At 36.4% G+C, this 12366-nt stretch overlaps 2 protein-coding genes across 2 annotated transcripts in view; both read left to right on the forward strand.

Moving 5' to 3' along the window:
- Positions 1–1688: 1688 nt before the first annotated feature.
- On the forward strand, positions 1689–4975 carry CtsK1 (C1 family peptidase 26-29-p). Its single transcript, XM_089838784.1, has 10 exons — positions 1689–1925; positions 2007–2186; positions 2399–2571; positions 2732–3035; positions 3514–3706; positions 3765–3955; positions 4020–4111; positions 4180–4341; positions 4413–4602; positions 4670–4975. Exons 1-10 carry the CDS (start codon positions 1883–1885, stop codon positions 4852–4854), a joined length of 1713 nt encoding a protein of 570 aa, XP_089694910.1. The 5' UTR covers positions 1689–1882; the 3' UTR covers positions 4855–4975.
- A 6013-nt stretch (positions 4976–10988) lies between these two features.
- Positions 10989–12366, forward strand: part of LOC149717393 (ABC transporter G family member 23-like) — a 33302-nt gene continuing 31924 nt past the window's right edge. Inside the window, exon 1 of the mRNA XM_089838788.1 lies at positions 10989–11119. The gene's annotated coding sequence lies outside the window, so the exon portion shown is untranslated. The remainder of the gene's footprint in view (positions 11120–12366) is intronic.

A 12366-nucleotide genomic window follows, 5' to 3' on the forward strand; every position in this document is an offset into this window, starting at 1 on the left:
GTATATGCGGAAAAAATTGCACTATTGGTGTCACCCTTATTTTCTATGTAGATAAATCTACTTCCGTATTATCTCTAGGTTCATCAACATAGCATATTCCAGTTGATACGCGTATTGTCTTAAAATCAATAAAGGCTAATGCACTTATATAATTTTAACCTCTATTCAATAGGGTTTTCACATTACGAAGCATTTATTTTTAATTTTCAAACTAGTTCCTTTACTAGCGTTGCAAAAATTAAGTAACCACGAATTTATTTATAACCCAATGAAAATTGAACGGAAATAGTATGGCGTACAATTACCAAAGGAGTCGTAACTGTAGTAAAGGAGTCACGTGCAATCTTTAAAAGTCCCGCCCTGGTAATTTTTTGTCAGTGCAATTTAATTATAACATTATAAACGAGTGTCAAGTCATATCTACAAGTGCCTATCGGACCTGTAGAAATAATACGAGTACATGGAATTTGAGAGTGATGATTAGCCTTTAGAAATAATACACTTTCAGCATTAATGTTATGGCAGAATTGTCGAATAATAAACTATATTTAGAACCAGGCTTAAGTTACAGTTCTATGACGAATGTAATAAATTCTTGTTATTACGAAACCTAGTTACAACTAAAACCCATATAACACCTGAGAACGATTTCCGTGAGCGCATACAGCGAAAAAAACCCAGAGTTCAGGGTACTAAGCCCAATTAATAGAACTTTTCGATTTAAACAAAAATTTTAGGCAATTAACCCTCAGTATTGGGACATACAAGGGGGTTGATACATTGGCGTCTCTGACCACTCTCATGATACAAAAAGACTACAGCGCAGGCGCCAAAAAGCGAGATGGAAGGCAAAGTTTTACCTCCGTGTCTTTCCCTCTTAGTTACATCAAGAAGCGATATCTAGTTTACTAGAGAGAAGGTAAAAGATGCCTAAGTATTCGCGCGACATAGTTCCAGTCCCCCTTTCAAAATACAAGGGGGGACGTAAAAGGAGGCTGGGCTATTTCGCTTCTCCTCAGTCGGAAAATACGTAATTTTCGTCGTTCGCGCCGCGCTCACGTGAGTTTTCAAGAACCAATGAGATGCTGGTTGTAATTTAGAGGCGGGGATTAACTCCGGACCTACGTTTGGACTGGAGATAAAGCTGCAAATGTGGCGAATTTATATCTTCTCCCTAATAAACTAGATATCACTTCTTGGTTACATCATAAGTTTATAAGATACGTTCCATAAGTATGACACTACCTATACGTTCGTCATGCTAGAGACTTACAGCTCGAGCTGGTTCGAGAACTACAAGCAAGAATTGAAGTCCTACACTCGGTTAATTTTGCATTACTTAAGTTCCATCTTCCTATTTTGTCTGTAATAAGCCTTTTGACAGCGCCTTATGCACCAGGCGTCGCTTTACCTCGAATATATGACCTACGTCACTCACTTCATGACAAGCTCCAGTTTGTAACCAGTGACAAACTTACGGCACATATCTTATGAACTTATGGTTACGTCGAAATGGTCTAATTATCTTTGAACGTTCTCACGTGTTATATGTGTTACTGATTATATTCATAGACATACAAAAAACGCCCATCCCAGCATCCTAGATAAGATTGGGAAAAATTGTATCTACCCTACAAAAATAAAGAAAGTTTCCATCCAATTACAAATGAAAACTGAACGAAATCAATCGATTACGAAGCACTAAAACTGATTTAAAATCGGGAACCTTTCGACTCTACCACCGATATTGGATAAGAGTTTAGAAATACTGACAAAACATATCTCAAAAGACCCACAATCATTCTTAAAACCAATCCTCCCTAGGGAGGACGTATTTCTATTTACTAAACATTTCCAAAGTTTTAATTTTTTAAAAAATAACATGAGAGCTATCTTGGGCTTAATTTGCCTAGCCACAATTTTGTGTATGTTAATATACTTAAATCTTGATCGCAAATATTGATAATATTATGGTTTTATTTGAAAATTTATTTATATCCTAACAGGGGCGGCAGATGGAACGGTAAGATCAAGAACAGCAAACGGGGTTGGCCAAAGAAGTTTGGTCTTCAGCGACACTTACATGGTAATGGGTCTTATCATGTTACCCTACGCTGAGATTAAAGAACCATTCACTGGTTATTACGACAAACCCAACAAAAGAAGTCGTGTTGACTATTATGGAAGTAAGGATTCAATGTTGTTATTAATTGTACACATAATTTTTAGACTAGGAGCGTTGATACCATTTAGAACAGGAGGCCAGGCTACTTGGTGATGCACATTGTCCAACAAGTAGCCTGGTATCCTGGTGTAAACGTATCCATCATCCCAGTCTGAAAACTACATATTCTATTAAGTGGTTTTATGTTTACTTAAAATAATTATCTACTTAAAGATCTGGTCCAGACTTTTCAACGCGCAGATATGGGTCCATCTGGAGTTAGTTACAAGCTAGCTGATGTACCAGATATAAATGGTACAAACTATCGCGGATGTTTTAGGGTTAACGGAACGAGCGGTAACGAAATTACGATTCAAACTGTTCTGCCTGATTTGACCAACTTCACGGTACGGGTTCTGATTTCTTATCATAATCGGGTTAATTTATAGAGGGCCGCAAGATAGGACTTTAATAACAAAGATCTAGGCCTAGTTGCCCATTAAACTTCAAATGTAGATAAAGACATTGCTAGCTTCGTTAATAACAAACCAAATTGTTATTTCACAGTATTCCAGAATAGAGGGTTGTCCCAACCCTGACGACCCGGACGCGGTCAATCGTGATCGAAACCGTCCATCCCCTACCAATGATTTTTGCGAGTTATGGACACTTATCACGAGAGAGGGTCAAAAAACCAACAAGTACAAGATGTGGCTTCAAAGGAGTCAATATGACCAATCCCCGATCCCTAATTTTTACGAAATGAAAGGCTACAACAGCTTATTCGGATCCCATTACGACAAGTACCAAGTCAAGTACTACTATTACATTCCCGAAGCATTGCAACCGTCAGTTTTCGAAGTAGACCCTAGTAAGTAACGGGTGTACAAAAGCTTGACAATGACTAATACCAGAAGGGGATACTAGAAGAAGGTTGACACTCTGTATCCTCTTAATACTTTAGTTATAAATGTAACATGATTCTTCCCAGGCTCATGCACCCTTTTGTTTGCTCTCCCGCTCATCAAACTTCAGATGGGCATCGCACCGTGGTAGGGTGAATTATATAACTGTTTGGTACTAAATCCCTAGCAATCGACCCTCAAACCTTGATTGTCTTAACGAGGGACGAAGAACCACAAGCGCATGCGCCTTGGCAAATAGTTAAGCAGCGCTAATAGAGAAATGATGAGGGGATAATTTATCGCGCATGTGATTTGGTTTAGTGACCTTGTTACAAATTTAAAATGATGTTGGGAAGAATCATGTTACAATTACTCCACCGCTTTGTGCTGGCACACTTCTCTTATAAAGAACTATTATATACTTCTGTATATACCACTCTCTAGATCTACAATGTACCCATTTCCCGGGACCTGGAATGGAACACGTTGCCGATCACAACCCAATTAAGGAATTTATCGAGAACCACGATGACCATGTTCACGCCGCGTTCGAAAAATTCAAGACAAAGCACAACAAGCAATACAATCACACCATAGAGCACGAATCCCGCAAGGCTAACTTCAGACAAAACTATAGGTACATTTTAACCTTTGCTCATAAAAGTTTCCCGAAATAAAAAGTCTCCATCGTTCAGATTTATCAATTCTAAAAACCGAGCTGGTTTGAGTTACACCATGGCGGTCAACCATTTAGCAGATTTCACAATGTCCGAGCTAAGAATGTTAAGAGGAAGAACACACATTGGTGGATACAACGGAGGACAACCATTCGATAAGAGTCAATTTCCCAAGGACATCCCTGATAACCTTGATTGGAGACTATATGGTATGTTATTAAACCCAAACCAAAGTACATGGGTATGTTAAATAAGTCTTATAATTAACTTAAGGCGCTGTTACTCCGGTAAAGGACCAAGCTATTTGTGGTTCGTGTTGGAGTTTCGGTACAGTCGGTACCATCGAAGGGGCTTACTTCCTTAAGGTAATTACGCTAAGCCTAACTCGAAAAAACGACCAAAGTCATAACGAAAACCAATGAAATATTTCTAGACTGGTACTCTGGTAAAACTATCCGAACAACAACTGGTTGATTGCAGTTGGCCCGACCAAAACAACGGTTGCGATGGCGGGGAAGATTTCAGGGCTTACAAATACTTAATGAGGACAGGGGGTTTAATTACTGACGACGATTATGGACCTTACTTGGGCACGGTTGGTTAAACACGTTTTAATGACCACGGCTTAAAAAAAAAACATCAAAAATATTGTCCTACCTCAAACAGGACGGGCAATGCCATGATAGAAAACTCAATAGGACAGTCCAGATCCAAGGATATGTCAACGTAACTTCGGGTGATGAACACGCCTTGCGTCTTGCCTTAGCTAAGAAAGGTCCCATTTCCGTATCAATTGATGCCAGTCACAAAGGCCTTTCTTTCTACAGCAATGGCATCTATTTCGAACCCACCTGCGGTATAATTTCGAACTAAATTACTAAGCCTAATTAAAATGGCGACGACTAAAATAATTACGTTACCAGGCAAGAAAGAGGACCAATTGGACCATTCCGTACTGGCTGTGGGCTACGGTGTCATGAACGGTGAACCTTATTGGTTGATTAAAAATTCATGGTCGACATACTGGGGCAATGATGGTTACGTTTTGATGAGCGCCAAAAACAATAACTGCGGAGTTGCAACAAGTCCAACATACGTCATCCTGTAAAGGATTCGTCCATCATTAACATGTTTTTTTTATAATGTTTGAGATAATACTAAGCATATTAATAATAATAATATTTGTAGGTTTATTTTTTGATAAATAAAATTAGTTTGAAAACGTTTAATATTTCGCGCCAAAAAAGAAAACTAATAGTTCATCCCAGTCTTATTGTTCAGCACGTACTGGAATATAGGTAAAGACATGAATTATACCAGGAACGACCAAGCAGGTTTGGTTCAACTGAAAACACAACTGAAATGTGTTACGCTATTAGCGACATCTTACGTTTTTATACTATAAATTTAAAATATTACATTCCTAAATTAATATTAAAATTAAAACCATACTAAATTAGTAAAATGTTTTAATAATTTTTATAAGTTTGTTAGTTAATATTTAATTTTTAAACTATATTGTTGGGCGATAATTAAGTAGATGTCACTACTGAGCCGATGAAATATTATTGGGTACCGAAGTAAGTTCCCAAATAAGGATGGAAAAACGTCATTTTGTAATGAGTTTAATTTTATCGGTAAATTACTTCGGTACCGAAACTATTAAAAAAACATACGTTCAAAGTTTCCTAGTAAAGGAATTTATTTTGGGTACGGTAAATATACTTATAGGTCACTCTAACGAAGTAATTTATTCTAAACTTATCTTATTATTTTAATTAAAATTTTTTGGATAAATATTTAAGTTTGCCGGATACTTGAAATTTTAATTTAAAAAAAAAAAAACTCAAATATCGAAATATCATCGCTGCTATAAAAATAAATCCTTGAAATTGCAAATTTTGAAATTTTCGAAAACAAGTGACGTATCGTGCCGTGGTTACAGGTAAAGGTCAACTGGTTTAAGGACAAATCAATAATACGAGGCAGGTACTATATAGTTATTAGTTAACGAGATTTGAAGCTTTGACAAGAAAATCAACCGAATTATAGGAATAATTACGAAATAGGTTATAGAATCGTCGTGTCCGTCATTGCTTTGAATAGCGCTGTCAAATTGAGAAAAGTTGGTTTTGGGGTCGATATAATATAATGCATTCAAAAGATAAAGAAAGATATAGACTAAATGAAAGGAATAATGTTTATAGAAATGAATATCATATCATATATTAGATTATTAATTATGCAATAATGTTAGTATATCAAATTTAATATTGAAAAGGTCGAAATTTATTTCTGCTGTAACTTGGGAGGCAATTTGATTTGCTTGTTTTGGTTGATACAAGAAGTGATATCTAGTTTACTAGGGGGAAGGTATAAATTCGCCACATTTCCAGCTTTATCTCCGGTCCAAACGTAGGTCCGGAGTTAACCCCGTCCCCCGCCTCTAAATTACAACCAGCATCTCATTGGTTCTTGAAAACTAACGTCAGCGCGACGCGAATGACGAAAATTACCTATTTTCCGACTGAGGAGAGGCGAAATAGCCCGGCCTCCTTTTACGTCCCCCCTTGTATTTTGAAAGGGGGTCTGGGACTATGGCGCGCGAATACTTAGGCATCTTATACCTTCTCCCTAATAAACTAGATATCACTTCTTGTTAATATACACGAAATTAAATCATTAATCGTATATATTAATCTCCTACCTAATCCATGTTATTCGCGTTAAAAATTTTAATATATATTAAAAGGCAAACAACCATAATTTAAACAACTAAAATGTCTAACTAAAAATGCCATCGAACTTTTTCAAATAATTAATAACGATAAAACGTAGAACCATTTTAATTTCAAATAATCTTCGGTTTCGCGCTCAAAGTCGCAATTAGGTCAAGATGAGTTTCTATTTGTAACTTTCTAATGAAAAATATGACATAAGGAAGACAAGTTTTGTATAGAATAAAAAATCCGCGAAAACATTGAGAAGAAAGAAATGGCCTTAACTTAATAAATTTAATCTTCGAAATTTGAGTGGTTTGTACTTTCTCCTTTAGAGAGAAGAAAAAGGAAAGAAACTTGAATGGCGGCGGCTCTCGTAAACAAGGGAATTCAGTTCCTTTATACGGAAGGAACTTTATCTTTAAAATTGAAAGTGGCCAGGGTTTTTCCTTTCTGTTTCGTTTACGTTTGAAAGAAATGTATGTAGGCTTAGGGAGTATCGTGGGTTGGAAGCAAAGAGACTTTAAAGACGGGGAGTTGAAGCTAGCGCCTTTGGAACTTGGGTATTTTTGGAGTCCCTTATACCCCCCCCCCTTTTTAGCCGGTTCACCGTGTTTCAACCAATAGAGCTATCTTAGTTGTGACGTCAGTGCCTAGGTAGAACGTCACAGGGGCAGTGGGTAGCAATGTTTGGTACCGCTTCGGTTCTATTGAAGAATAGCATCATTGTGTGACGTCACACTAAGGCGTCTGAGATAGCTCTATCTTAGTTGTGACGTCAGTGCCTAGGTAAAACGTTAGGGGCTTAGCTTTGGTAGTGGGCGGCCATGTTTGGTACCGCTTCGGTTCTATATGCAAATAGCATGGGTGACGTCACACTAAGGCTTACCTTTTCGTTGTAAAAAAGGGGATAGGCAACCCTCAGTATCGGGACATACAAGGGGGTTGATACATTGCCATCCGTCTCTGCGCACTCTCATGATACAGAAAGACTACAGCGCAGGCGCCAAAAAGCGAGATGGAAGGCCAAGTTCTACCCCCGTGTCTTTCCCCTTTTGGTTAACATCGAAATGGTCTAAAGATACACACGAGCACACCGAAAGCTTAGAGGAAACCTTTAAAAGCGAGAACGCTCCAGTGAAGACTTCTACTCCCCGTCTTTATATTCTCTTTGGTTGAATTGGGAAGATCTGTTACTGTCTAGATTTCATTTTAAAGACACAGCGGATTTCAAGAAATGGCGGTGAAATTTAGGTCAAGTCGACTGCGAATCTCACTTGGCACTGGCGCTATTGATACACGAAAACCGCGAAAAGATACCTAACGTAACGTTTGGCCCCTTTATAAATTGTGATGAAATTTGAGTTGAAATATATTTTTTCCATTATTCCATAACACACGCTTTATAAGGTATTATATTATGTTTTCAATAAAGGTTGTTTTTTCTCTGTACCACGCTTCCAGCAGCGTTGAATGGCATTCTTATATCATAACAGGGATAGATTTAATTTTAGAAGTAGGAATGGAGAACGGTTAGTATTTACTTCAGTCCGACTCATAGCCCAGTATGGAGCCCCTCCCTTCAACACGTAACGAAAATTTTAAATTACCTTATTGGCTCACTTAAACTACGTTTTAATGACGTTGCTGACGGGGACTGTAAAAATACGTAATTCCATTTTACCTCTGTCGCTATGACCCGTCTCTTATTTCATACCCCCCATCCCGTGTAAGGGGGTCCGAGACTTTGACGCGCGCCCAAATTACTCTGTTCTCCATTCCTGCTTCTAAAATTACATCTATCCCTGTAAAAACTAATTATACTTGAATATTATATAGTTGTTGAACTCTGACCTTAACCTTGATTATAATAGGGCAACTTATTTAACCCCATAGTATTTATGATGTGATAGTTCAGGTAAGGTCAGGTTAGGAATATGGTTAGGTTTAGGTTAATCAGGTTGTCGTATTTTAGCCCTGACCTTTCCAAAAAATATATCAGTTCTTTTTGACCCTGAAATTTCCATAAATATATTATTAAATATTACCATAATTTTATAAGATATGTTCCATATTAATGAATTAGAATATAAAAAGTAAATTATTAACAAATTTGGCTTTTAAAGTCATTGAACCATCTAGATTTCCATCAAATAAAAGTTGGCAGTCAAAATTATACTGTATTTTAAATGAACGCCTTCGCAATAATGCTTCAATAAATACACAAGTTCAACAGAAAAAAAACATTCGCAATACCTGAAAAAACTTTGTTATAATTTGCATTTTAAAAACATCGTTTTCTCCGGTATAAAGAAAAAGATTAGTTACGTAGAACATGACATCATTTTCTAGGCAGCTGATTGGACGGATATTAACATTATTTGGCGATGAGTCAAGCACGTGATTTCAAATAAGCGGGAAAAACGTGGTTGTGTCAAGGTAACTCTAGAGTACTATTAAAGGGTATGGTATAAAACCTTTATCCTTATTTCTAGTCTAAAGTCATATTGAAATGTTTTCGAGTCACGAGTTAAGGAAATTTCCCATAACCGGCTAGGCTGTCTGTCTGTCATGTTTTTGAAAACAAGTCGAAGCAAAATTTTTGAGGGACAAATTAAAAAAAAATGTACTTGAAAAATATTTTGATTAAAGTGTTTTCGTAGAAGTTTTCTGCTCGTAACATACCTGGAATTTAACACCTATATTTTTAATCTTAACTAATAAAAATTTATCAGTTTGAATAGATTAAGAACGGTTAGATTGATTGCCTAATCAACAACACTTCGCTTCAGTATAAATCTAGCCTATATTACCTACAAATTATTAACAAATATGATAAAATATTCTGATATTTGAATGAGAATTTGAAACGATGTGTTAACTGAAGGAGCGTGGTTTTGTTTTATCAAGAAGTGATATCTAGTTTACTAGGGAGAAGGTATAAGATGCCTAAGTATTCGCGCGCCATAGTCCCAGTCCCCCTTTCAAAATACAAGGGGGGGGGGGGACGTAAAAGGAGGCCGGGCTATTTCGCCTCTCCTCAGTCGGAAAATACGTAATTTTCGTCATTCGCGTCGCGCTGACGTGAGTTTTCAAGAAGCAATGAGATGCTGGTTGTAATTTAGAGGCAGGGATTAACTCTGCACCTACGTTTGGACTGGAGATAAAGCTAGAAATGTGGCGAATTTATACCTTCTCCCCAATAAACTAGATATCACTTCTTGGTATAAGCTTAAGTTGTTTGATATAAAATCAAAGCCGAAACATTTTTCCTTCATGCTTCATCCATCCCAAATGTCAGTTAATTATATTAATTAAATAATAAAAGATTTTATCGTAAAAAAAAAGAAGAAATAAAGAAATCAAAGTAAAAATTAGCTCCAAAACAACCCTTATAACCTTGAAAACCTTTTCTTTTTTTAAATCCATCCAAAAATTATAGATTCAAATATCTTACTAAGTTCTGTTTTAGCCCTGGGCTTTTATATATTTTCGGATATAAAATTTCTAAATTACTTTTGGAAATTAAGTTAACTACTGGGCACAAATTTAATGCTAATATTAATATTAATGATATTCACATAACTTATTATAATACGACCATAAGTTCATTGTTAAATAAGTTTGTCACTAGTTACAAACTGGAGCTTGTCATGATGTGAATGACGTAGGTCATAGATTAGTGGTAAAGCGACGCTTGGTGAGGCGCTGTCAAAGGCTTAGTACAGATTAAATAGGAAGATGGAAGTCCTGCAAAATTAACCACCGAGTGTAGGACTTCAATTCTCGCTTGTCGTTCTCGAACTATAGTTCTACCAAGAAGTGATATCTAGTTTACTAGGGAGAAGGTATAAATCCGCCACATTTCCAGCTTTATCTCCAGTCCAAACGTAGACGTGCCCGGAGTTATTCTTGAAAACTAACATCAGCGCGACGCGAATGACGAAAATTACGTACTTTCCGACTGAGAAGAGGCGAAATAGCCCGGTCTCCTTTTACGTCCCCCCTTGTATTTTGAAAGGGGGACTGGGACTATGGCGCGTGAATACTTAGGCATCTTATACCTTCTCCCTAATAAACTTCTTGGTTTCTAGCATTACGAAGTATAGGTAGTGTCATACTTATGGAACATATCTTATGAACTCATGCTACTAGGCATATATTTAATCTTAATATTAATGATATTCATATAACTTATTGCACAGTACGACGTATAACGATACGAGTCTTATTGTATGTACAGTAAATATATGGGCCTATAAACCATATTCAAAAATACGCCCCTTCAAAAACAGGGCCTTTTCGAAATGATTACGAATATTTTAAACCTCAATTTGTTTTACCGATTCGAGGCATATTAAACTAAGTAATTAACACTCAAGATTAATGTTGTATAACTAATTAGAGTATAATAAAGGACATGAGAACTGCTAGATGTCGTAACAAGGCCAGGAGGAAATTGAAAAATCAATGATTATATAAACACAGTAGAAGTAGTACAGTACACCGGGGTCGAGTTCCAGCCGTCTGCAACTCTCTGCATATCCAGTGAAATTGACCCTAAAGCCTAAACAAGGCCTAAAAACATAAATCGCTTGCGTATTGCTCTCTAAAATGGATGGTATCGGGAGTCTATGACATCATCCTTAATTTGTATGTATTAAGCTTGACATCTATTGTTGTTTTAAGACATAGTTAATTAAATACGAAACCCCTAATTGCAAACTTAATTAATTAATATTTGAACAGGTTTAGGTCCCCTAGAAACTGTACGTTTTGTTTTTTTAGTAGAAACCTATAATGGACTGGCTAGCTTTAATCAGCTTTGTTTGTGTCTAAATGGTAATTTTGAAATCGGTTTTTATTGGTTTAGCTGCTTGGTTTGATTGACCCTAAATATTCAATTTAAAAACCAGTTTTTAATATTCATTTAGTAGCTTGGTTTGATGCTAAAGCTCCACTTTAAAACCAGGTTATTAAAAAACCGGTTTTTTATGGTTATTTTGAACATATTGAAAAAAAGCGACTATTTAATGGTCCTTTAGTAGCTTGGCCCCAGAATGAAACCGGGTTTTTAATGGTCAGCTTAGTGACCCCCTTGAATCCCTATTGAAAAACCGGTTTTTAATGGTTATTTTGAACATATTGGGGGAAAAACTACTATATAACGGTAGCTTGGTTTGACCATAAACCGCATTGAAAACCCACCCGGTTTTTATTGGTCATTTAGGCACTTCGTTTGCCATAAAAAACCGGTTTTAATTTATTTGGGGGTAAACAAAAACTCGCCAAAGACCAGTAACCGCCACTTTTTGAATTTAAAAACTGGCTAATTAATTAATAAACTGGTTTTGGACCAGAGAAAGTGTGCTATTTATTTCCTAGACTAATCAGAAATACACCAAAAATGTATAGTGAATGCCCCCTCGGTACCCCCTATAGTAATATAGTTTAAGGTTGACGTATAGGTGTGTTTGACCTATTTAATTTACTACATGTGTATAAAGGCGTGTTCGTGTTTCCATCTATATAATTAATTTCCGAATTGGACTCTTCAGTCAGTAGTAAGAAAATTATCAATATATCTAGAAATATCTATCACTGACTGATAACCTTACGCTTAACGCCGTTATCGAGTTTAGAATGACTGTTTTCTCTTCGATATTTATCCATTTCTAAAAAAGTAAAGGCATACTGTGTTCTGTAGACGTACTGACCTATTTTATCCAATTATCAGAAATCCATATCGTCATATATATTGTTTATATCGGTGTATCCATAGAAACTACAATTGCTGCCCCAAAAACATACGAATCACTTTAGAAGAAGTAACTATTATTTACCCCCAACTAGCAGACACTATTGCCACGGAAACTTAGCATACGTTAATAGTATAACTT

Source organism: Phalangium opilio, unplaced genomic scaffold (assembly GCF_054372755.1).
Source record: "Phalangium opilio isolate 3A_F unplaced genomic scaffold, DU_Popi_V2 ptg000003l_1, whole genome shotgun sequence".
Lineage (NCBI taxonomy): Eukaryota > Metazoa > Arthropoda > Arachnida > Opiliones > Phalangiidae > Phalangium > Phalangium opilio.